Source organism: Acanthochromis polyacanthus, chromosome 18 (genome assembly GCF_021347895.1).
Source record: "Acanthochromis polyacanthus isolate Apoly-LR-REF ecotype Palm Island chromosome 18, KAUST_Apoly_ChrSc, whole genome shotgun sequence".
NCBI lineage: Eukaryota > Metazoa > Chordata > Actinopteri > Pomacentridae > Acanthochromis > Acanthochromis polyacanthus.
Window position 1 is genome coordinate 21,294,536 of NC_067130.1, and position 23,102 is coordinate 21,317,637.

General features: G+C 40.9%; 1 protein-coding gene across 1 annotated transcript in view; it reads right to left on the bottom strand.

The window, feature by feature from the left end:
• Positions 1-23,102, bottom strand: part of zfyve16 (zinc finger, FYVE domain containing 16) — a 36,653-nt gene that overhangs the window by 8,331 nt on the left and 5,220 nt on the right. Inside the window, exons 3-17 of the mRNA XM_051938754.1 lie at positions 20,155-22,106; positions 18,560-18,656; positions 10,284-10,460; positions 10,045-10,181; positions 9,625-9,841; positions 7,448-7,570; positions 6,557-6,710; positions 6,243-6,469; positions 5,705-5,787; positions 4,994-5,098; positions 2,606-2,756; positions 2,400-2,480; positions 2,159-2,321; positions 1,164-1,269; positions 892-1,068 (exon numbers count right to left, since the gene is read on the bottom strand). Of these exons, the coding sequence (XP_051794714.1) occupies positions 892-1,068; positions 1,164-1,269; positions 2,159-2,321; positions 2,400-2,480; positions 2,606-2,756; positions 4,994-5,098; positions 5,705-5,787; positions 6,243-6,469; positions 6,557-6,710; positions 7,448-7,570; positions 9,625-9,841; positions 10,045-10,181; positions 10,284-10,460; positions 18,560-18,656; positions 20,155-22,106 (3,950 nt within the window). The remainder of the gene's footprint in view (positions 1-891; positions 1,069-1,163; positions 1,270-2,158; positions 2,322-2,399; positions 2,481-2,605; positions 2,757-4,993; positions 5,099-5,704; positions 5,788-6,242; positions 6,470-6,556; positions 6,711-7,447; positions 7,571-9,624; positions 9,842-10,044; positions 10,182-10,283; positions 10,461-18,559; positions 18,657-20,154; positions 22,107-23,102) is intronic.

Below are 23,102 nucleotides of genomic sequence, written 5' to 3' on the forward strand. Positions count from 1 at the left end.
CCAGAACCAAGCTCCAGACCATGGGAGACAGAGCCTTCAACTCAACTGCCCGCCACATCTGGAACTCCCTTCCTTATCACCTGAGAGCTCCACAGATAGTGGATGTTTTTTGTTTTTTCCAAAAAAAAAAAAAAAGCCTAAAGAGCTTTCTTTGAAACAAATATTTAAATGTGTCCGTGAAATTTTCCTTTGTATTTTACCTGTTTGTTTTGTTTTCATTCTTTTATATCTTTAACGTAGAACAGATTTTGTTGAAATGGAAAGTGCATTACAAATAAAATGTATTCATTATTATTACATAATGATGGTTGTATGTCAAAAAGTGTACAGCTGCCATGTGTTCATGCAGTAGAACTTCTATTTCTAGCCACAGTCATTCTGTTTGCAGGGAAATGCCAAACTTTCAATGTAAATAGAGGTTACTGCCACTGGGCATATCTCCAGCTTTATGGGTACATGTGTAGCCATCAAATGTTATTCGCCTTGAGGCAAGTCATCTGTAAACACAGGACCACAAGCACATCTTGTACCTAAACAATCATCTACCGTTTGTTTACAAGTGCAACAACTCACTCATTAACCAAAACAAATGATTCTCTGAGAATTCTTGGCAACATCTAATCTACAAATACATGAAACTGAAAATTTCTAGTTTACAGCTGTTTTGTTCTTAGTAAGGTATCTTCAAACATATCAAAAGTTTGGTACTTTTACATATAAACCTGGCATTTTGGTACACTTGTGAATGAGAACTACAGAAAGGTAGAATTATAAAACTGTTTTATGATTCAAAGAGTAACTATATCCTATAAAAACAAGAATTAACTTTGTATCTTCTGTGACTTTTGTTGTGGAACTGAATTCAAAACTTCTTAAGACTTTGCTATTTACCATGTCAGCCTGTGTGGAAATGCGAAGCGAGATCGAGTTGATGCCGCTGGAGGTGAGAACAGCGAGATGAGGTGTCAGAGCACTGCAGGTTGCCAATGCTATCTCCTTCTGGAACACGCTGCAGGACGACAGCACCGACGCCAGGCTGCAATCAGGAGACTTCAGCTGGTAGAACACCTGCACAGACATGAACACATCTCTACTGTAAGACTGAAGATTCAGCCAGTGCATGTCGGTGAGAATACGAGTGTTCATTAAAATGGAAGCTTCACCTCTGTGCATCTGATGGAGCGACCGTCAGCCTCAAACTCAGCGTCCTGCTGCATCCTCACACTGTGGACTCCATCCAAAGGTTTCCCGTCGACGCCACTAGTTTTACTGTAGAAGAACATTACAGTCCTAAAATCATTTGACAGATACAATAAATTTTGAACTAATAATTACAACAATTTTCCCACCCTATTTAGGGTGGGAACAAACTTTAAAAAAAAAAAAAAAAAAAAAAAAGAATCATTAAAATTGTTAAATTTTGTTAAATGGCAAAACTGTTTGTATTAGATCTGGTAAAAAAAAACAACAAAAAACTAAAATTCGGTATTCAATGGTATAACCAAGAAGCCATTAGCAACTCAGTGGTGACCAACAGTCCTGTGACAAAAAAATCTGGGACTTTTTGGCAGAACTGCAGGCAGCGTTTCCACAGAGCAGACAGGAGATGAGTAGGGAAACACATTAAAAACATAAGTAGTAAAATATCACCATTTGTCCCAGCAGTAGCAACTCATGGGCACTAGAAAAATCTTGTACATGATGAGTCCAGGTTTTTCACATTTTTAGAAAATAATCAGTCCAGCAAAATCACATTTTGTTATTTCTTTTCTGATTTATAGTTTTACAGCTGTCATACTAAACAGAAGACATTTCAGCGTTCTCTCTACTTCTAGCCACAGTTCTGCTGCTTTTGCAGGAGGTGCAAGACTTTATATTACAGTGAAAAAGAAGCCCACAGTGAGAAAAAAAACAAACAAAAAACTTACAGTTCAGGAGGGTTAACCTCCAGTTCACTGTGAAGGCTACTGTAATGTGTAAGCTTCTACATAGGAAATAAATTCATGATGAACAGGGAGAAAATCAGCTGAAAAAGACAGTCTATGCTAATGCACCCCCTCTACGTGCAGAGAGGGCACGGAAAAAAAAACTTGGAACACAAAGCATAACCAGTAAACAGATTTCACAAGAGTGTGTAAATAGCCGTTTGTATAGTTACCCTGTGTTGACAGGTGAATTCCAGTCAACCCAGCGGACAGTGACGTTCTCTCTGAGCTCCGCGCCATCATTCCTGCCACAGGGTATGTGGAAGTCTGTCTGCTCTCTCAGAGCTGAACGCAGAGACTCCATTGTCTCTGGAGGAATCTGGACCATTAACCCATCTGATAAATAACAAAACAGTTTAGTTATGTTTTCCCGTTGTTCACAGCACTGATAAAGCAACAAATCCAATATGTTACCTTCAACAATGCTGGACTTTGCAATGAAGCCTGAGGAGGCTTTCAGCGCTCCATTGAACACCACAAAACTGGCCCCAGTAACTGTAGGAAAACACACAAGAGGGTTACTACTTCATTTGTGATGTTAATTTACCAGCTCCTCCCTCATCCTCACTATTCCACAAACGGAAACTGGAGCTGTGATCAGTGTGACTCAGGATTCTCACCTGTGCGGGTCTTTCCAGGCATGCTGCTGGCCTGCGTCTGATAATTTCCTTCCTCATTCTGGAAACACACCAGGTGAGAGTCGGCCTCCGTGCTAAAACTTGCTCCGATGCTGATGACGTGCTCGTTGGATGCATTTACCACTTTCTGCATCTGTAAAACATAGAAAGAGATCCTCCAGTTGACCTCTGTGCTGTACTGTTGTGTGTCTACATGTGTACTTTTGATACATTTATATTCTGTCGACGTGGAGACACATGATTGGTGCCATTTTTCTGCCTGTTTATAAGCAAGACTATGCAAAAAGTAGCAAGCTGAATTTCATAAAAGTTGGTGGAAAGGTGGAGCCAGAGAAAGAAAATACACAGTTTAAGCAAGTTTAGGGCATTGGCCTTGGTGGGGGATGTGCTCTCTAGAGTGTCTTTCTGGTCTGACTTATTTAGCGTTTACTCCAGACCAACTGTCACCGTGTCAAAGAGGTCAACACTGCTGCAGTTTTGCAGCCAAAAAGTTTAGTATAAACTTTGTAAACAGCAGATTGTATATCACAGTCCAACAACCAACATGGCAGATCATCTCAAATCGGCAGGTTGTCTGTGTTACATTTTTTTAATAGTACCGTATTTTCACGACTATAAGGCGCACATAAAAGTCTTAGATTTTCTTCAAATTGTGCGGCGCGCCCTATGGTGCAGTGCGTCCTGTGTGTGTTGTTGTTGTTGTAAGGCGGACGTAGACCAGGTGGTTTTTTCCACGCATCACCATCGCTGTTGATCTGTGACTCTATGCGTGCCCATCTCACAGCCGATGTGAAAAAACAAGTGAAGCAAATGAACTCTGAGCTTGCTGTCATTCCGGGAGGCCTGACAAAGGAACTCCAACTGCTGGACATCGGTGTGAACCGGCCGTTCAAAGTAAGGCTGCGAGCGGCGTGGGAGCGATGGATGACCGATGGAGACCACAGTTTCACTAAGAGTGGAAGGCAGCGCCGGGCGAGTTACGCCACAATTTGCCAATGGATTGTAGATGCTTGGGCTAACGTGTCTGCTGGCACTGTTGTTCGAGCTTTCGCAAAAGCCGGCATCATTTCCGAGGCGCCGCACGGCACGGAAAGTGACTCTGACAGTGAAGAAAGTGAGCCTGGCATGTTTGATGGAGGTTTAGCGCAGCTGTTCAATTCAGAAACAGAGGATGAGGACTTCCATGGGTTTGATTGATGACGATTACCGGTAAAAAAAAAAAATGTGAATACCAAACTCAGTTTTGCTCCCGCTCTATTTTTAAATACGCACACTTGTGTGCTTGTTTAATCCGTGTGTTTTACCATGCCCGCGACTATTGATTAAAAAAATGTTAGTACTTTGTAATCAATACTTAAATAAAGCACAACCAAACTCAGTTTTGCTCTCGCTCTATTTTTAAATACGCACACTTGTATGCTTGTGTGTGTGTTGTTGTTGTAAGACCGACGTAGTAGAGGACACTATGAGAACGTTAAAGGGGGAAGTGTGGGCGTGGATTGTATATAAAACCCTCGCCATATAATCAGGTGCGCCTTATGTGTGTGTTAAATACAGTAATGGCACACATAACTGAGACTGCGCCTTTTGGTACAGTGCGCCTTTTGGTCGTGAAAATACGGTATTTGTGCTGGATAACCAGTTGATTTCACTCTATTTTCAAAAATTCTATGAATATGTACAGTTGATCTGCTCCGAGTTTGTTCCTGTCATTTCAGTATACAATACCCAGGTTGGCATGATTAAGTATGTCGCACATAGAAGGTTTTTATGTTGATTTAGAATTCATTGAGGCTAATAAGGCTAGCAGCTAGAGTGTAGAGGAACATTTCACTCATCTAGAGATGACCTGCTTTTTTTCCCCACCATGACAAAACTATTTCTGTCGACCAAGATTTTCTTTGATACAATACAACCTTAAAAACATACAGCGTCTGCCTGGATTATTGCTCGTGTCAAAACAAATTTTGGAACTCACTTTGCAAATTTAGATGACATATTCACGTTTTTCTTTCCACTACCTGCTCCAAACCCCCCTCCTCTATTTCAGATTTTAGTTCTGAGAAAAAAGATGTTGACCATTTCATTACATCCTATAAAGTTATGAGTAGCTCAGATGTACAATGACAACCGATGGCGTGTCTTTTGTCACAACATTTGGTGCGCCTCAGCACTGACATGTTACAGTCTGACACAAACTGCAGTCAAGTTGTTGATTAAACTCAATTCTTGTCTTCAAGGAATAGTTTGACATGATTGGAAATACTTTGATTGGTGTTATTGCTGGTGCCACCAGAAAGTATTAATCTGTGAATTTACAGATATTAGAGGATGTTTATCACAAAAATGATTCTTTTAAGGCTCTCTCACCTCATTAAAACTACTTTTGGGAATGTCGATGTAGCTGTGGCCCATCTCCATGTGGATCCTCAGGCCCTCCACGACTGACAGGCTGTACTGATAGTTCCTCAGATCCTGGAGGAAAAACAGATTTAAGTTGTGAAACACATATGCAAAGAAAAACATGTAAATATTTTATGCCCATAGCTGGTGTCACAAAATGTGACTTTGTTATTGTTCCTATTTGGAAATCACTGCCTGTGTCTTATACCTCTGCCTATCTGCCTCAGATATAGAAAATGTCTACGTTTAGATGAGCGCTAGTCAAAACTACATTGTTGTGTTGTGTGCTGTATTAGACAAGGTTGTTAATGATATGTTTATCATGTGATCAACTGCATAAAATGTTCTCAGATCAAGCTGCTTCTTTCTTTTCTCAACAACAGTAACTACGGATTCAGAGAAATTAGTGGAATTTTTCAGCAGCTTTAAAATATTTACCCGTTTACAATCTGTTTTAAAAAAAGATAGCTCTGGCAGTGGTCTATAGTAACAACACAATGGTGCTGTAAAGTGATTTTCTTTTAAACCACAACAATCTTCAGCACTGTTTGAGGAGTGACCTTATTGTCGGGAATGATTAACAGCAGTCAGCTGCTTAATTAAACGTGGCTTCAGTGGGATTAAGAAAATAAGTATGTGGCTTTAGTTCTGAACATCTGGTTGTCTGGTGGTACTTACAGCCAATAAATTCATAATGGTGTGTCCTGTCTCTCGATACACAGACTCCCGAAAACGCACACTTATCAGTGCCGTGGGATAAACTAAAAAAGAGAAAAGATTTAGGTTAGTTCATCCATGCATAAACTCTAAAGAATTTATTTTCCAAAAAAGCTTGTAAGACTATTCCAAAAATAAAGCAAAAAAACATCTGATTTGTCGCTTTTTGCAAATTGTACAATCTTTTGTGTATAATTTTCCAAAAACTACTGAAAGACCACAGTAATATAGTCAGTCTAATATGATGTATGAAGACAAAAAGAAACCTAATCTTCACAACTGAGAAAACAGAACTAGACAAACCTGAGTCAGTGTATTACTTGAAAAGCTACTTACACTCCCAATCAACAGCATGAGTGTCTAACTTAGGTCAATGCACCAACACAGCAAAGTAAAATTAGTCTATTAAAAGCAAAAGTCCTATATTAAGTCAAAGTACATAAGATTTAAGTGGAAGTTCTGTTTAAGACACAGACAGGATCGACAGTAAACTACACACCGCTGTATTCAGCTCCGAGCCGGAGAAGCAGTCTGAGCGGAAAGACTTTTGCCCAGGGAACCTCCAGTTTCTGGATGAGCAGGCCGAACAGGAAAGGCTGCGAAGGCAGAGTGAGTCCATCCAATGACTGACAGGTGGAAGAGAAGAAGAGCATGCCAGCGTGATCCTTACTGCCCAAGAAACTGCTCGTGAATGTCACGTTATCCAGCTCCTCCAAAAACTTCCCTGTAATAGAAGATGATAAGTCTGTAGTTCTGTGTTTTTAATAGGAAATAAAGTTGTTTTTTTAAATACATTTATCTTCACTTTCAACCTTTTGGGTGTCTTGGTAAATGCTGAGATAGAGGTTGAAGAGGTCTTTTGGCAGAGTTTTTTCTTCTGGCAAACACTCCAACAGAAACACCACTTCTTTCTGTCCTAGAGCCTGTAGTCCGTTAGATCCAAAGCACCAGCACTGCTTGCTGGAGTCTGGAAGATAAAATGAAACAAAAAAACCCCAGACAGTTAACAGGAGCTCGGTCTTCAGGAAAACGTGACCACTGTTCATGTGTGCTAAAAACATCCAAGGATTCTTCATCTCAAGGATTTACAATTTACAATGTGATAACAAATTTTAAGACTATTTGTGGTGCATGGAGTGTGTGATGACAGGACTTTGTGTGATTTTGTGCTCTGAACATCATGACCCGTGTTTCACTTGGTTTTGTGACCACTAGCAAGGTGCGCATTTGCACTTTCTCTATAGCGCTCAAATTTTTACAGAAAGCAAATATCTTTCTGGGGATCAGTGGTGCATCTGTAGCTACCGTCAAGAGCAGACACAGCAGTTTCCACAGTGGAAAAAGTGCAGTCTCTAAAACCGGGGAAGGTTTTCTGGCCGCAACAACATTGCTGTCCCTCTCAATCCACCCTACTAATCAGATCTGGCTCCCTGCAACTTCTTCCTTCTCTCGAAAATCAAATTCAAATGGATTGGTCACTGTTTCATACATTTTAGGAAATTCAGCTCTACACAGACAGTGTTCCATAGAATTACAAAACAATATTTTCAGGTTAAATTCAACTGCTGCAGAAGCACTGCTGTGTTGCTGCATAAGGAGAGTACTTAGAAGTGAATGCCAGTCAATAATAAATCAGGTAGGATTTATAATTTCTGGAGACACAGTCCCTGAACATTTTGATTAGATCTTGTGTATTTTACTTACTTGTAACCAGTTTGACGTTGATTAGGAGGTTGGCGTTCAGAATGAATGTGAGAGGACGAGGTCCTCCCTCCTCTAGTAAGTGCAAAATCTGGCATGGGGCAGGGCTTTCCTCAACCAAAACATCTGCACAGAAAAAAAAGCAGCATTAATTGATGTTTCTTGCATACGAAACAAGTCCATCGCAGTTCAGACTATAGGAGTTATTAAATCCTGATGAATTTTGAAATTAAGCCACATCACAAATCTACACGTATTCTTTTTCTTCTAATCTCAGACGTGCACATACTACAAGATCTGACACAAAAAGTGTGTCACGCTTGACAGAATAATATTAGGATTGTCATGACAGTGGGAACAATCGGGGAGCAGGGCACCACCTCATGATCTCATAGGGAAGCAGACGGAAACAATGGCGCAACAACTTGCTGTCACACTAATACTCTGACAAAAACAACAGGAGGATGTGTCAACATGGTTTGTCAACTCTTTCGTGAGAGCTGGAGGTAAGATTTTAACTTGTAATCAATTTTGATATATGTAGCTACTCTTACTAACAAAATTATCCAGCTTTTAACTCCTAAATATCAAACGCGTTATGTATTGTCAGGGCAGCTCAGATGAGTCTGTGACTAGTTCTGGAGGTTTCAGACTGGATCTGTTAAAACTTCACATGATCAGATTTATTTTCCAAATGTCAGGAGTAGGGCTGCAGCTATTGATTATTTTAGTAACTGAGTATTCTATCGATTATTCTGGCGATTAACCGAGTAATCAGATTGCACACTTGACATGGATGTTACAGCATCAAAAGCAGAAGTGAGCAAGCTGTGCAACAGGAATAACTGTCCTGGCAGAACATGGGCAGACATACACGCTGTGTTGTACATACATAGCATAGTACAGCGGTATTCAACTAAACTCAAAATATTTAGTTGGCGATGCAAAAATCTCATAAATATGTTTTTATGTTTAGTCCGTTCACACTGTTGATACTGCAGCTGATGGACCACAAATAAGAAAACTGATAAGTTTATTACAATTTATTATATTCAATCAGTGACATTAGTTTCACTTTGATTCGGCCAAAAACTGAAATAATGTCCTTCAATATGAAACGTGTCAGACCTACATGCACTTCAATGCAATATCATGTTTGAACATATGAAGTTTGATAGTTTTACTGTGCAGCTGTCTGTTATCAATAATCAGCTGCGTTGATTGGTAAATAAATACATTACGCATGTTTAACATTTTTTTTAACCAACATTCCTGTTTTACATCATTTCCAGTCACAGCACTTTTACCATTATATATATTTTATATTCCTCATTGTTCTCCATTAAAGCAATGACTATTTGCTGCAGCACCATTTTTTCATTTTTGTGTGGAAAATTAGTCAAATGATCATTAAACGCTCCTGTGGATGAGTTTGAAGCAGAAATTCTGAGTTAAAGAAAGTCGAAAACAACCTCCATACCTGATTACTCTGAGGTTGCAGTTTTTGTCGAGCTGACTTACACAAATATAACCTGACTATGTCAATCATCTTTTAAACTATTCATTTTATCGACAACTTTTTCATACTTGCTTAATTGCTTTGAGTGGTATACTGCACAGTGACTCGGTTCTGTCTTTTCTGATCTGCTGAATGCCATAAACACTAGCAAAGCTGCGCCACTTAAAATAGAAGTGTCTTGTCAAATTTAAAATCCCCTTATAATTCATTGATGATAGGTCCGTAAAGGATGAAGTCTGGGTCCCGACTATCACACGGTCACCCATAATAGAACTGGGGAGTATTAGTAAGCAGTTATTAAACGAAGCCTCGACTCAGAGAATTTTGTCTAGGAATTTTAGTAATCGAATTACTCGAATAACTTGTGGAATCATTTCAGCCCTTGTCAGGAGGGGTAAAATGGTGGTAAACTGTCTGGAAACTCCCATAGTCTGAGCAGCAGTCTTTCAGCAGTGTTCACCAGTGGTATAAGAACAGACTGAAATTTGATGTTTGTTCCTGTAAAATTTAAATTTAGCATCAAAACAAAATGAGACAAAGGTAGAGACTGGTTTTAACTTTTACTACTCACTATATGCGTCCAAATGTTGTGATTCTAGACACTTTGATGCTTTGCACTTTTGCAAAAGTGCAAAGCTCAGTCAACAAATGAAACACATACCTCCTCCATCATCCTCCCCGGTAATGATGAGCAAAGGAGGCAGCTCATCCTCATTATCTGGCAGCAAACTAGGAACCCGCTTCACTGAAGAACCTATCCCAGAGAGCAGTGCATAGTCCCAAGGTCCAGACACCGGAGGCCGGACTACTTCTACAGACTCAGGTGCCTCAGGGGCAGACGAACCACCGACCCCAGCCTCTGGACCTGCTGAGCCAGGCTGAAATGAGAAGGTCAGTGCTGTGATACAAAGCCTAGCCTACTTCAATCCTAGATTTATTTTAATTGGTCACAGTACTTAAACATTTTTACCCAGGAAAGCCTGGTGACAAACTGCCAGTTGAGAAGTTTCTCAGCAGCTTGTGGTATTTACGCAAAGGACGTTACAATATGCCAGCTAAACTGTGCGGATAATAGTCTTACTGTTGGGTCTGCGGTGACACCACTGAACTCCTGGGAGCTCCTGCGGCTCGTCACCGACAGTCTGGTTGTGTCTGCCACCTCTCCGTTGGGCAAGATGCCATCAGCAAACCACACGCGCTTCTGCTCACGAGGGCAACCTCAAAACACACAGAAGAAGAAACTCTTTTTAAACTTGCAGCTCAGGAAAACAAACAATCAGCAAGTTACACACTGTGTACGATATATAAGAGTAACCATACTGTCGTTGTTTGGGTGTTTGAGAACAGACACTGGCACCATGACGGTCGGCGGTGGAGAGTTTAGAGTGCCGGCGGCTCGAGCCTGCTGCAGAGGGGGGATGGTGCTGCAGTACTCAGAGGGGACATTGGGGTTTGGGCTGGGACCCGTAGGACTCATCATCCGCTCCAGGGCCTGGGCTACAAGGAGAAAGATACCATTAGAGGTGGGTTCATGTTAACCCTTTAAACTCATTGAGAATACTCTGAAATTCAAAATTTCAAAGTATTTCCTTTGGTAAACATTTGGTTATACTTTAAATAGCAGCTTTCAGGGAGTGTGGATGCCATCAGTTTCCACAGAAACGTTACGCCTCCCTAAAGAATCAATTGGAATTTAAACGAAACTGGACGCATATTTGTTGGAATTGTTTATCATGCTTTATTTTGCTTTCTCATGTTTTTGTGTCATTTGGCTTGGCCTCAAAATTACACATTTATTTAATGTCAGCCGCCTTCTCCTGACACACTAAAAGCTGATCGTGCTGGTGTGTTGGCTGGACATGACAACCGTGTTAGCTGCCTGGGCGTTACTGATGATGGCATGGCAGTTGCAACAGGATCCTGGGACAGTTTTCTGAAGATCTGGATTTGAAGCTTGAAGATGTTCTTCTAAAATTCCCTATACAGGAGGCTATAGGGAATTTTTTACTTTTGTGATTTTTTCAAAATTTTTAATTTTCATGTTGAAATTCAACATCAAAGAAGTTAACATACACGGTTCCTTGCCCGTTAGCGGTAAAATAAGTAAATAAATAAAAAATTCGAAGAAATGTATATATTGTCACTTTTCTTGGAATGTTTTTACAGTTGAGTAGTTGTGTTATGTATATACTATCACTTAGCACAACTACTCAGCTGTAAAATGCGTGAGTGTCGCCAACTAACCATGGTTTGTTTTGATGTTTCAACCGAAAATATGGAAGAGAACAGAGCCACAAGTCCGTCTTTTTCCAATTTCAGAGAAAAGAGGAAGTCTGATACGTTCCAGGTCTCTGCCGATTGGTCAAATGCCACAATGTCCTGTTCTGTAATGTAGAGCGATCTTGGAAGATTGGTTGGGCAAAAACCACATGCATCTCGACCTCACTGAGAGGCAGATATTTAATGTGTGTGGAAGTTACCAAATATGATCACTTGCCCCATAAAGGGTTAATGCAAATCTGATTTAAAGAGCCCATAGTTTGCTTTTAGGATTTTGCCTTTTCATGGAAAACATTCTGGAAAAAGCTTCAGAACAGCAGGTCATTTAGAGCTTGCTGAATGAAGAATTAGTTAAGCTAAAGATTTTGTTAGTCTTTTTAGGAAATTTCCTCAAAGCACCACTATGACCAAGTGCGGCCTCACACAGCTGCAGACTCTTAGCTTTGTTTACAAGAAGGGCATGTCTTAATTTGTTATGTGCTGGAAATAAAGTGCATAGCTCCAAATAGACTGGCTTTCAGTGGGCAGATCTGTAAATAGATGGGCTAGTTTGATTCATGCTCGAAATACCAAAACCAACCAGAGCTGTAACTGAAGCTAAAGTTTATGAACGCTGCTACCTGTATGAATAATATTAGTGTAACCTAATAACTTGAAAATTTATTGAGTTGAGTAACAGATACCAAGGCCTTTTGCAGTGAAGTCGTTTTGAAATGTAATTCCTGCCCTCTGGTGGTAAAAATAGTTTAATGCACTGTGGTGGAAGCTGTATAAGGGGGTACCTGAGGTCAGTTTCTTGGACTACTATGTTTTTTATTTATGGTTAACCCTTACACGCTAAAAACAGCTTTTCAGAGACATTGGTCCATAACACACTATGTCAGAGTCCTTCATATTGTTCAGATAATCAGTCTATTAAGCTGTATTTTCATAGCACCATTGTCACAGTGTAGCGCAGTTCAGAGTGGTTTTCACATGTCTGATAACCCCTGTTTTTGGACTGTTGGAGGAAGCTGGAGTACCTGGAGAAAACCCACACATGTGCAGGGAGAACATGCAAACTCCATGAAGAAAAATCCAAGGCCCAGGCCGGGGATCTTCTAGCTGCAAGGCGACAATGCTCAGCACTGACCCACTGTGTAGCCCTATCACTCAAACCAATGTAGTAATTCTGGAAAAAGTTTTCGATAAATGAATAGTTTAAAAAAAACGACTGATTAGTATATAACTGCAATCTTGGATAGACAATATGCAACATGTGTGACTACTGTATCAGTGGTTGTACAAATTCATACCATCCTCAATGTGTGAGTCAAACTTGTGGTGGTATCTTATTTTTTTAAATCTATCACATACTGAGCTTAGGCTTGACTATAATCGAATTGCAATATCTGTTAAAAAAGTCGCAATTCGAGATTTCCCCCGAATAGATCAGTCCTACTGCAGAGGCCAGTTCTAAGTTAACATTTAGAGACTTAAACACTGAGCTGCTCTCAGGTCTTCAGACAGAATGTTAAAGAGGCTCGAAGGATAAAAGCTAAAAGCTGCTTCACCAGAGCTTTTAGTTGTGCACTTTGGAACAAGTAACAGACTCGAGGTACAACCTGAGGGGCAGTCCTAGGTCATGCTCTGTAAGCATGTGAGATAAAATCATGAAGTATTTTAAAAATAAGCAAAGGAATTTCACAATCCATGCAGATGCTGACCTACATTAAGGCTTTAAAAGAGGTGTAATGTGTCGTCTCCTACTGGTCCTGGATACAGAGTTTTGAATCAGAGTCTGGTGATACCTGGTCCTTGCCCGCCACCTAATCTCTGAGGTGTGGCGGCTTTGTCCTGGCCGCCCTCCACGTGCCTCTATGTTTTTGTTGTTTTCCTTACTTAATGTGTATCTAGGTGAGATCGCTGTTTATTCGTAACTATTTGTATTTGTTTGAGTAAATTTATTTATGTGTGCTTTTCATTGTTATACTAACCCTCTGAACCCTAAAAGCTGCCAGGAGGTTTGAGAAGAATGTTTGGGTTTTTTTAAACTCTACACCAAAAATTCTGAGATTTTTCAACCGCTTACACAGAGCAAAAGTGAGAGAACTATGGAAATGAATAACAAATGTAAGTTGTACATCATCTACACAGTATGTAGAGACACCTCTCTACTTGGAAAACTGTTGTACACGTTGATTCCATTCTTAAAATTTTTTGGTTAAATGAATAATCATGAAATTAATCAAGAAACTTTTTCTTTTTATATGTAAACCATGGCACTATTACTGTCATACTGCACAAAAGAGATTTTATATTCCGCCATACTTCAAGCCGTGGTTGTTCTGTTTCCACAGAAGTGCAGAACTTTATTTTGCAGTAAAAATGAGCCCACAGTGAGGTTCAGAGGGGAAATACTGAAATTATTATCTGTGATTTAGCTGAAGTGGCTAACTTCAAATTAAGCCTTTTTCTGCAGGTCCTACTTAAAAATAGGTCACTCAAAATGATTGATAATCATCAATATCTGCAGAAAGGCAACATTTTATCATGCCCAACTTTTCAGCTACATGGCCCAGCCTGAGTTCAGTCACAAATTTGGAAAAAAAAAGCAATTATTCCAAACAAAAATCAGACACGTAAGATTTAAATCAATCTCTGACTGCTGAAAGCTGCTGAGCTCCATCTGCAGTTCATCATTTAGTGGTTCACTTGGGGCAGATGAATAAAGGACAGGCGTGAATTGTGACTTTCAGGACGGCTGGTTATGACTGAGAGGTTTTCTGGTCGCGCTCCCGGAAAGTGCTGATGCGGCACTCGTCTACATTATATTGATTAAGCATCATAGAGCTTTATCGATCGGCTGTGTACTGACAACAACAACTACAGCGTGGCTTACAAAAGCACAGGAGCACGGTCACACCAGGCTGAAGCGGTGGCATTATTATTCAGAACCTTGTTTATAGAGAAAAGTGAAACGGCATCACCACAAGCAGAGTTGGTTCACCTTGCTGAGCAGCAAAAGGATGACAAGGCACAAAAAAGCCACCCAGGGATCGAGGCTAATTACTTTAGGCAAAGACAAAAATACACAGTGAATGACCCCCATTTTCAATGCAGCTCTAATATACACTAATATTAAAAGAAATGTCAGCACAGATTACAAACGCCACAGCAACACACAGCAGCAGCACAAAGTTGACAAAGTAAGACGCATCTTACCTCATTACCATCCTCATTCCCTCTGCTAAAACTCCACAAATCCACATTCTTTATTATCACAAGTCTACCCCTCAGACTGACTTCATCACAGCTCTTCTGAAGCTGCTCCTCGCTGGTAGCAGTGAAAGGCTGTTAGCTGTAGGCTGGGGTGTGTGCAGTCAGCCTCACATGCAGCTCAACAGAAAAAAGAGGAAGGCAAGAGGGAGGAGTGGGGTGACGGAGAGGAGAGAAGGATCGCAGCTCCAGCATCTGCAAGCCATGAAAGTGGATCTCTTCTTAATTTAGACAGCGTGTGAGCATCACATGTCTGCTGCGTTAGGCGGGTCCGGTACGACACACACACACAATCAAGGACAAACGGCAGCGTCCTGCTATAACTCTCCTCCCTCTCTTCTGTCCTCTCTATCCATCTTTCCCCCGCCCAACTCTCTCTGTATCTGTGCTGCAGTCTTTAACCACAACAAGGTGCCTCTGAACATGACATCTACCATTAAACAGGAATAAAGATTTTCAGTATTTTTTTTTTTTTTTTACACTGAATGAAATGAAAAACACCAACCTGCTATGTGTCTGCAATTCCTCATGTGAATGTAAAAAAATAAATAAATTGTTTAGGAGGACATGAGACAGAGAGCCTTCAGGCCACCTTCAGGTCACATTTTTTTGTCTTTCATGCCTTAAATATTCATCAACTGCATAATAAAAAGGTGATTAAGCTTTAATGCCATCTAGAGAGTTCAGTCTATTTTAAGGTTTTAAAGGTGATTTGTGTGTTAGGGGTGACAAAAAAAACTTAATAGCACCATGTTTAAATATTTACTGTTACTGGTAAATATTACAGGTTAGAACAGTTTTGGTTACTAGGAAGTATATATTATCATCACGTTGTATTTTAGGTTTTAGGCTGGTGTGCCAAACATTGGGCAGATACAGAACATTTGTCTTCATTAGTTACTGGAGAAATATCTGCCTCTTCTTCAGCTAAAGGCTCCACTATACAACACTTTGGTGCTGGGCAGGTCGTGTAGAGAAGGTGTCAGAGTGTTTTTATGTTGCAAACAGCTGCATGCTACATCTGGAGGTTGTAGCTGGAAAACCAAAATGAGGAGCTGAAAGCTGCTACAGCGGTACAAAGTGTGGAGAGCACTTAAAGAGTCAGGTCATGTATTAATCTGACTCACTAGGCCATTCATGCCTTTAATTCATTATGACACATAATCAGAAATCTAATACTGACAAAAAAAAATCTGAGTTTCGAAAACAAGTTTTTGGCACCCCGCCGTCTGTGATGCTTACTGGCCTCTGACCCGAACTTATGTGTTTGAGAGAAGTTGAGATTGCAGCCCTACTTCTCAGTACGACATGTAACAGAGCTGACTCTGTGGTCCAAATCGTGTGCTGGTTGACTGAAACAGCAACATCAGCACAGGGAAAACGTCGGCTGTGTTCAATTTGTGTAATTGATTAATCCAGTATTGACTGATAGTGCTGCTGATTGCTACATTTAAAAAAGAAACTATTCAAAATCGACACCCCTAGCATCCTGGTACAAATGGTGTTGGCCTTCAGGAACCTTTGTGGCAGCACATTAAACAAAGGACCAGGGTTAGGTTTGTACTGATACCCATCAGTTAAAAAAAGGCCTTGACTGACCTATGAAAGATACTGATGCACCAATAAAATGTTCAGCATATTGGTAAATCAAAGTGGGCTTTCCTTCTTTCATTATAGATTGAGTCAAATGAACTAAAAGTAGCTTTTTTTTCTTCAGTCGCTCCTACAAACCTTTTAAAAATAGATGGTGGATTTACAAAAAAATAACTGTTATACTTTGTGGTGTTGAGATAACGCAGTTGTGGGTTGTGCGTGGTTCCATACATGATTCCTTTGTTGGGTTTGACTGCTAGCTTGCAACACAATTTGGTTGAAATATTAAATTGTAAATTGAGAATTTATTACTTGTATACACTTACGAGGTTTAGAGGAACAGAGTGTTGGCCAGGTTGTTTTAATAACCTACAATTTACAGATGTCCGCCAACTGCTTCACTTGAACATGCATCACAAGCATCAGCTGTGCACAAAGAAGCCTCTAACCTCCAATCAGCTTCTGCAGTGCAGCAGATTTGACAGGGGTGTGACTAAAATTCTGTTTGTATCGAGCAAAATTAGTTGCTCCAAAGTCGCATTTCCCGAAGTTAAAAACAAAATGACTTATCTAACTGGCCGCGTCGCAACGATATACACAGACAGACCTGCTAAATGTGAGGTGCATCAGTGGAAATAATGAAAATGCTTTGTTGCACTTGACAGATTTGAAGTGTTTAGCTTAGTTTAACTAGCAAGAGTTTCTGATGGCTCCTGTAATGTGTTCTACTGTGACAGAGAAAACAAGAAAAGCACTCAAAGAGCACAGTACTCCACCAACGCTGCTCAGTCATTGTATAATTTCCGATGGATAAGTCCCAATAAGTAGGCAGCGGTTGATTTGTAGCAGGATCACAGTCATGTCATCACTAGCAAGCAGCTGGCGTAGTGTTCACTTGTTGTCATAGTCAGAGTGACGCCGTGCCGCTATTTCGCAAAGCTACAGAAATCTTTAACAAATCTGTGGATCCAGACTATAAGCCGCATCACTGCCAAAATCTAATCATTTGGTCCTTGCATCATTTCTGACCTACACTGAAAATTTCAACCAAATCTGTTATTCCATTTTTGAGTAATGTTGCACAAAGATGGAAGGACAAATGTACACTGATTGTCACATCTCCACTGCGCTCCTTGGCAGAGAAATTGTTTCACAACGAGTATAAACGAAGTAAAAGGTTCATCTGACATCTGCACAAATGACTCATGGAGAAAATCCAAATAAATCAAATCAGACACAAGAACTGAGCCATCAAAGGTGAAGAAAGAAAATGATTCAGAAGGGGAAAACGACGTGCGACAGTAATTCAGTCATCCGTTTACACATTCAGTTAAAGAAAGCAAAAGTCAAAGCTAAAGAGAAAACACTGATCATCATGCATAAACAGAGAAGCTGTCTCTCTGACTGCTTATTAGTGAGTCTGTGCAAACAACAGTGCCAACTGCTGTAAAAGTGTCATATTAAAAACACTTTTTTGATTTTAGAATAGGCTAATGAAAAATCACAATCTAAATACACACTTATGCATAAACAGATATACAGTTTTAATATATTTCAAGGGTTTGACTATATTTTACAGCAGACGAGAGAGGGGAAAAAATAAAGCATCTCTGTCATCTATTAAAAAAACTTCAAACAACTCCTGAAAGACTACTGTCAACTAATGCACTGCAGAGGTAGGGGGGCAGGGAGAAGTGTAGGGGATATTAGGATCAGTTCATCGGTTCGTATAGTAACACCTGACGGGGGGGGACAAGGTGGGCGAATGCATGAAACGAATCCTGTTTGTGTGACATCGTCCAATTGGGGGGGGGGTTATTCAGATCTCAAAATTAATATTCGGATACCACCGTCACAACCGATTATTCGGATATTCGGGTCCATTATCATTAAGAAAATGGGAAAATGCAGAGCTGTTCTAACTCCATTTGTTCAGTCAAATGGTTTGTATTGATGCTAAATTTCACTATGGTTGGCTTCTCTTTATGAAGAAAGCAGTGTTATAGATACAAATCATTCATTTTCCGAGAGACTGCACTGTCTGTGTCGAACATATAGTTAGCCCTTGTGTTTCTTAGGTAAAGATAATTTAACAGTTTTTTTACTTAAAAGTTAATTTTGCAACATTTTCAAACAAAACTTATTAAAACCTATTTAAAGCCTTTGTCGACAGATACTGATGATTTGTCGATATTATTGTGCATCCCTAATAAAAACACATCTTGGCTCAAATATAGAACTGAACATATTTAAAGCAACTTGGATGACTATTCATTTATATTTGCACTAGTTTTACTTTCAGTAATTGTTTATTAAGATGTTTTCATGTGTGTTTTTAGGATGCATTTTGAGTATCTCAGGAAGAATAGCAACCACTGTGGAGGTTGCTAATGGAGATCTAAATAAATAAACATGGAAGCATTAGTTGAGTCAGCTTTTGTATCCAGACACAAAAAAGGTCCTACCCCTGTGTATGGTATCAAAGCAGACGACACACACACGAGCCTCCTTCTCCAGATACTTCAGCTTACACTTTCTGTTGCAGCACACAGCACAGTAAACCTGCCACAAAGCAGAGAAAAGGACATGTAAGGGTGAAAAAAGACAAAACAATTCACAGCATGTCCAAATGTGTTTGTGTATCGAGTCCCTCAGACAGCATGAGCTCCTGCTGTGAACAATAACAAGTCCTAAACGGTCCACTCTAATTCTGTTTTAATCACTGGCCTTTAAAAGACTTAGCTGCAGCTTTAGGACACACGGCTCTGTGGAGATCTATAGAGAAGCTGGAAAAAGAACTGCTGACTCATGCTCTCTGCTTCCATCATTGTGCTATATTTGGTGCTGGGATGTAATCTGTCTTATTTAACTATTTCTAAAACACGCAAGTCACGTCTCATTCATTCATGTCTGCAATTATACATTCAAAAGGGCCAATGGATGTGAAACAAGGACTTGAGCGATAAGACCTATAGGATTAAAATGTATTTGAAACACTAACAGAGCTGTCAGTAAACAAAAGTATGTCTCTGTCAGTAATTTGTTTGTGCTACAAGGAATGGATTTTTTATTTTCCTGCCCAATTGTGCTTATGTACACACAGAAACGCATCTATGTATGCCCTTATTCGACCAGATTCTCATAAGTCTGACAATTATCAGTGTTACTTTAACCAGGAGAAAGGTGCAACATCTATCAAGTTTTCCAAGATTAATCCACTATTTACTGGCAGGAGGAGGAACAAATTATCAGTGAACACCGCTGTGGTTTCACAACTTGAGCTGTAACAGTTAGTGAACGTTGAAGAAATCGTTGATATGGCTGTATTTTGTTCAAAGTGATGGACAAAAAATCGATTGTAAAGTTTGCAAACAGCAGTTCAACTTGTTTGTTATATTGCTCAATAGAATGGAAGGCAGGTATGGCAAACTAATTTTTAAGTAGCAAATTATCTATGGTATACACAGTCATAATTTTGTTCTATTATTCGTAACACCTGTTGGCATTTGAAAAGACATGTTGATTTTGTGTTTTTATGGAAGATAATGACATTTTTCAATTTTTGTAAAATAAATAATCTGAGGAATTTAACTTCTTTTTTTTATGACTTACGGCGTTCTGTGTCATATTGAACAAGTGAGACTTTTGAGTTCTCTCTACTTCTAGCCATGTATATGCTGCTTCCTTTGAGGTGCAGGACTGAGAAATGAACCCACAGTAAGGACAAATGTGACAGGAGCAAGAAATGCCCAGAAATAGCTTTGAGTTTGGGAATCTTTTAAGCCGAAGCCTCAAAAATAAACTGGTTTCAGCATATTACGTTCCAGTGTTTGTCAGTTATCTTTGTTTTCCAAAATAATAAAATGAATATCTTTAAAATTGTAAATGGAAGTCAATGAAAACAAGCACTTGAGTTTGCCCCCTTTAAATATTAACTGATTATTTAAGAAAAAAATGACAGATTAATGATTAGAATTTGTATTTACAGCCAGCCTGTAATGTCCAAGGATTTTCACACATATGTCAGTGTAAAACAAAATGGATTTGGTGAGTGACATACTTTCCCACAGGCTCGACAGTGATGCCGTCTCTTGGTAAAAGTGAACCTCTGGTAACAGTTCATGCAGTTGGGAGCTTCAGAGTCTGGCACCCACGCTGGCTGTCTGCTCCCCAGCTCCTCCGCTCCTTCCCTCTTCCAGTTCACCGCCCTGGCACCGTCAGTGGGAGACTCCCCGGGGTAAGGTGGGGGCTCTGAGAGTTCATCATACCCCACACTGTACTCCTGAGTGGCATATGTGGGGCTAAAGTTTGTAGGCTCTTCTGTTACACCGGGGCTAACAGGTGTACTCTCCTCATCCTCTGTTCCTGTTGTAGAAACACTGAGTGTCTGAGCCTGCTCCTCTCCTTCTTCTCCTGCTGGTGGAGATCTGGCAGTTTGGCAGTGTAGCTGTTTAGGTCTGGCACCTCCATAGGAGGGCTGTTGATCAGGGCTACTCCTGTGCTGGGACTGGAAAGTGTTGCTGGTCAAAGAATCGCTCACCCCGGATAAGTCTTCTTGGCAAGAGTCCTGTGATACTGACGGAGCACCAGGATTTAAGCTTCCCTCTACAGATATACAAATCGTTCTGTCACTTTCTGGACAAGGCTCCTCCAGCCTTGCTTGACCACAGCTCCTCAGCTCCTGCTCCACCACCTTGTCCTCCAGAGCCCCATCTGATTCTGAAAGAGACTCAGGTTGGGTAAAATCTCCAGAGCTGCTGTAGTAAGAAATGCCTGCACCCTGCTCTGCTTCAGTGTGAGCCTGCAGGAAAGCATCCAACTCCTCGTCTGTAACCAGAAGTTCAGCCTGGTCACTCTCAGGCAGATACTCAAAGCCAAACTCAGGAGGATCCACCGGGCTGGGTTCTGAAGAGGGAAGGTCTGCAGGAGGAACAGCTGCAGCAGGTTCAGGAGAGACAGGCTGTCCCTCTGGAGACAGCCTGTCCTCTGCAATCAGCTGAGGCACAGATGAGTTACCTGGTTCCTCTAAATGTGAGCCGTCTCTCCCGGCCTCCAAAGCTGACACAGAGTCTGCTTCTGTGCTTTCAGAGACATCCGGCTCATCACACTGCTCTGCAACTTCATCTTCAGGGGTCTTTGGATTAACCAGAGCTCCACACATAGACACAGCTATGGGCAGGCATGACAAGCCCACTGGCTCACTGCACGACGCTCCTGCAGCAGACTCTGCTTCAGAGGTTTCATGCGGCTCGTCCTCTTCATTCACTGAGGTTTCTTGAGTGCTATTAACTGGCTCTGGTTCATTGTGGTCTAAAGAGTTCTCCATTATTTCACTGTCCCTCTCCTCTCTACCAGCTGGCTCACTACTTGTTGGTGATAGTGAGTCATCGGTGGGCTCGCAGCCTCTCTCCGCTGCTGCAGGAAGGATGACGTCCAGCAGACTGAGTGAGGCAGAGTATCCACCGCTCTGCTCCTGGGAGTCCAAACTCAGCTGTACATCGTTCCCTGCAGAGGCCCGTTCCTCCTGGATTTCTCTGCAGCCACCACTGTGGCTTACTCCACCTTTCTCCTCTGTCACCACAGGGCTCTCAAAGTCCACCAGCAGCGCCTCCTCCTCCTCCATTTGCTTTTCCGCCACATCCAGTTCGCTGAAAGCATCGTGGCTGTTGGCTCTGACCAGGATGGCCGAACTAGTGTCGTTTACAAGGTCGCACACTGGCTTTAGAGCTCTGTCCGGCAAGGGAGGGGCGGAGCTTTTTGCTGGCCTGCGGTCCACTGATGACAGTAGGTCAACCCCGGTGAGAGGCTGACCTTTAACCTCTCTGTCATCAGCTCCACGGTTGTGACTACTGGAGCCGTCGGGGCAGCTGGTGGCAGAGCCATAATGAAGAGAGTTCAGGTCAGGGAGACTCTGTGGGATGGACGAACCCTCTGAGGGTAAACACTGAGGGCCCAGTGAGGAGAAGGGGTATGCTGAGGGTTTCAGGAAAACAGGTTTGCACTCAAGTTCCTCTGTAATTTAAAAAAAAAAGGATCAAAGTTAAACCCATATACACTTAAAAAAATATCAGAACTAACTTCAAAATAATTTTAGGTAGTACAACTATAAGACTGCACAGATGACATTTAGAAGTTCTCTCTGCTTTTAGCAATGGTTGAGCTGTTTCTCTAAAGGCGCAGGCTTTTTACTCGGTTCAAAAAATAAGTCCACAATGAGGAAAGACGTGACAGGAGGAAAAAACGTCAGAAGCCACTTGAAGCTCTTTGGGTTTACTAAGTGTACTTTTATGCATTTCACTGACATGGCTCTGTGAACTACTCTGGATCCCATTTTACCTTCAACGGCTTTCAGATAGGTCAGGCAGACAGGAATAAATCCAAAAGTTGTTGGAAAGGTCAAAGGCTTGCTCCTTCTATGAACAATAAATACCGCCACTTTGGTCACATCAGCGCTCAAATATTGAGACTGTTAGCTGTAGAGCTACATCGACACCGCATAGGATTTTCACATGCCATCTTGGTTGTTGTTTGCATTTCCCTCTTGCTAATCCAAGAACCACATGTACCATCATCCACTCTGCACCCTAATGTTTTCTTGTAAAATTTTAGAAGTTAAACATATTTGAGCAACTGTTTACAGAGTAGTTTCCCTGTGGGCATTATCAAAGTAATTACCAGCAGCTGTTCACCGCTTCTGATCAACATGCTAATTTAGCATGGGCCTCAGATGGCTAGTTAAAACAGACAACCACCAGAGAAAAACTAAGAAATGTTTACAACTTTCTACTACAGTGTTCATCAATATGACAGGTAATGACAGGTGGCAGTTTTTCTTCCTTACGTGCCAAGAAGCATTTGCTTTACAATTTGAGGAACTCTTACATGGGGTCAGAAATACACACCTGTTAGCTCCATTTAATTAGACAGTAAGAGGCTTCGTCTGGCGGCATAATTTTGCTGTACAACAAATCAAAGACACATTCTCTAACAGACAAACCACAAAATGGT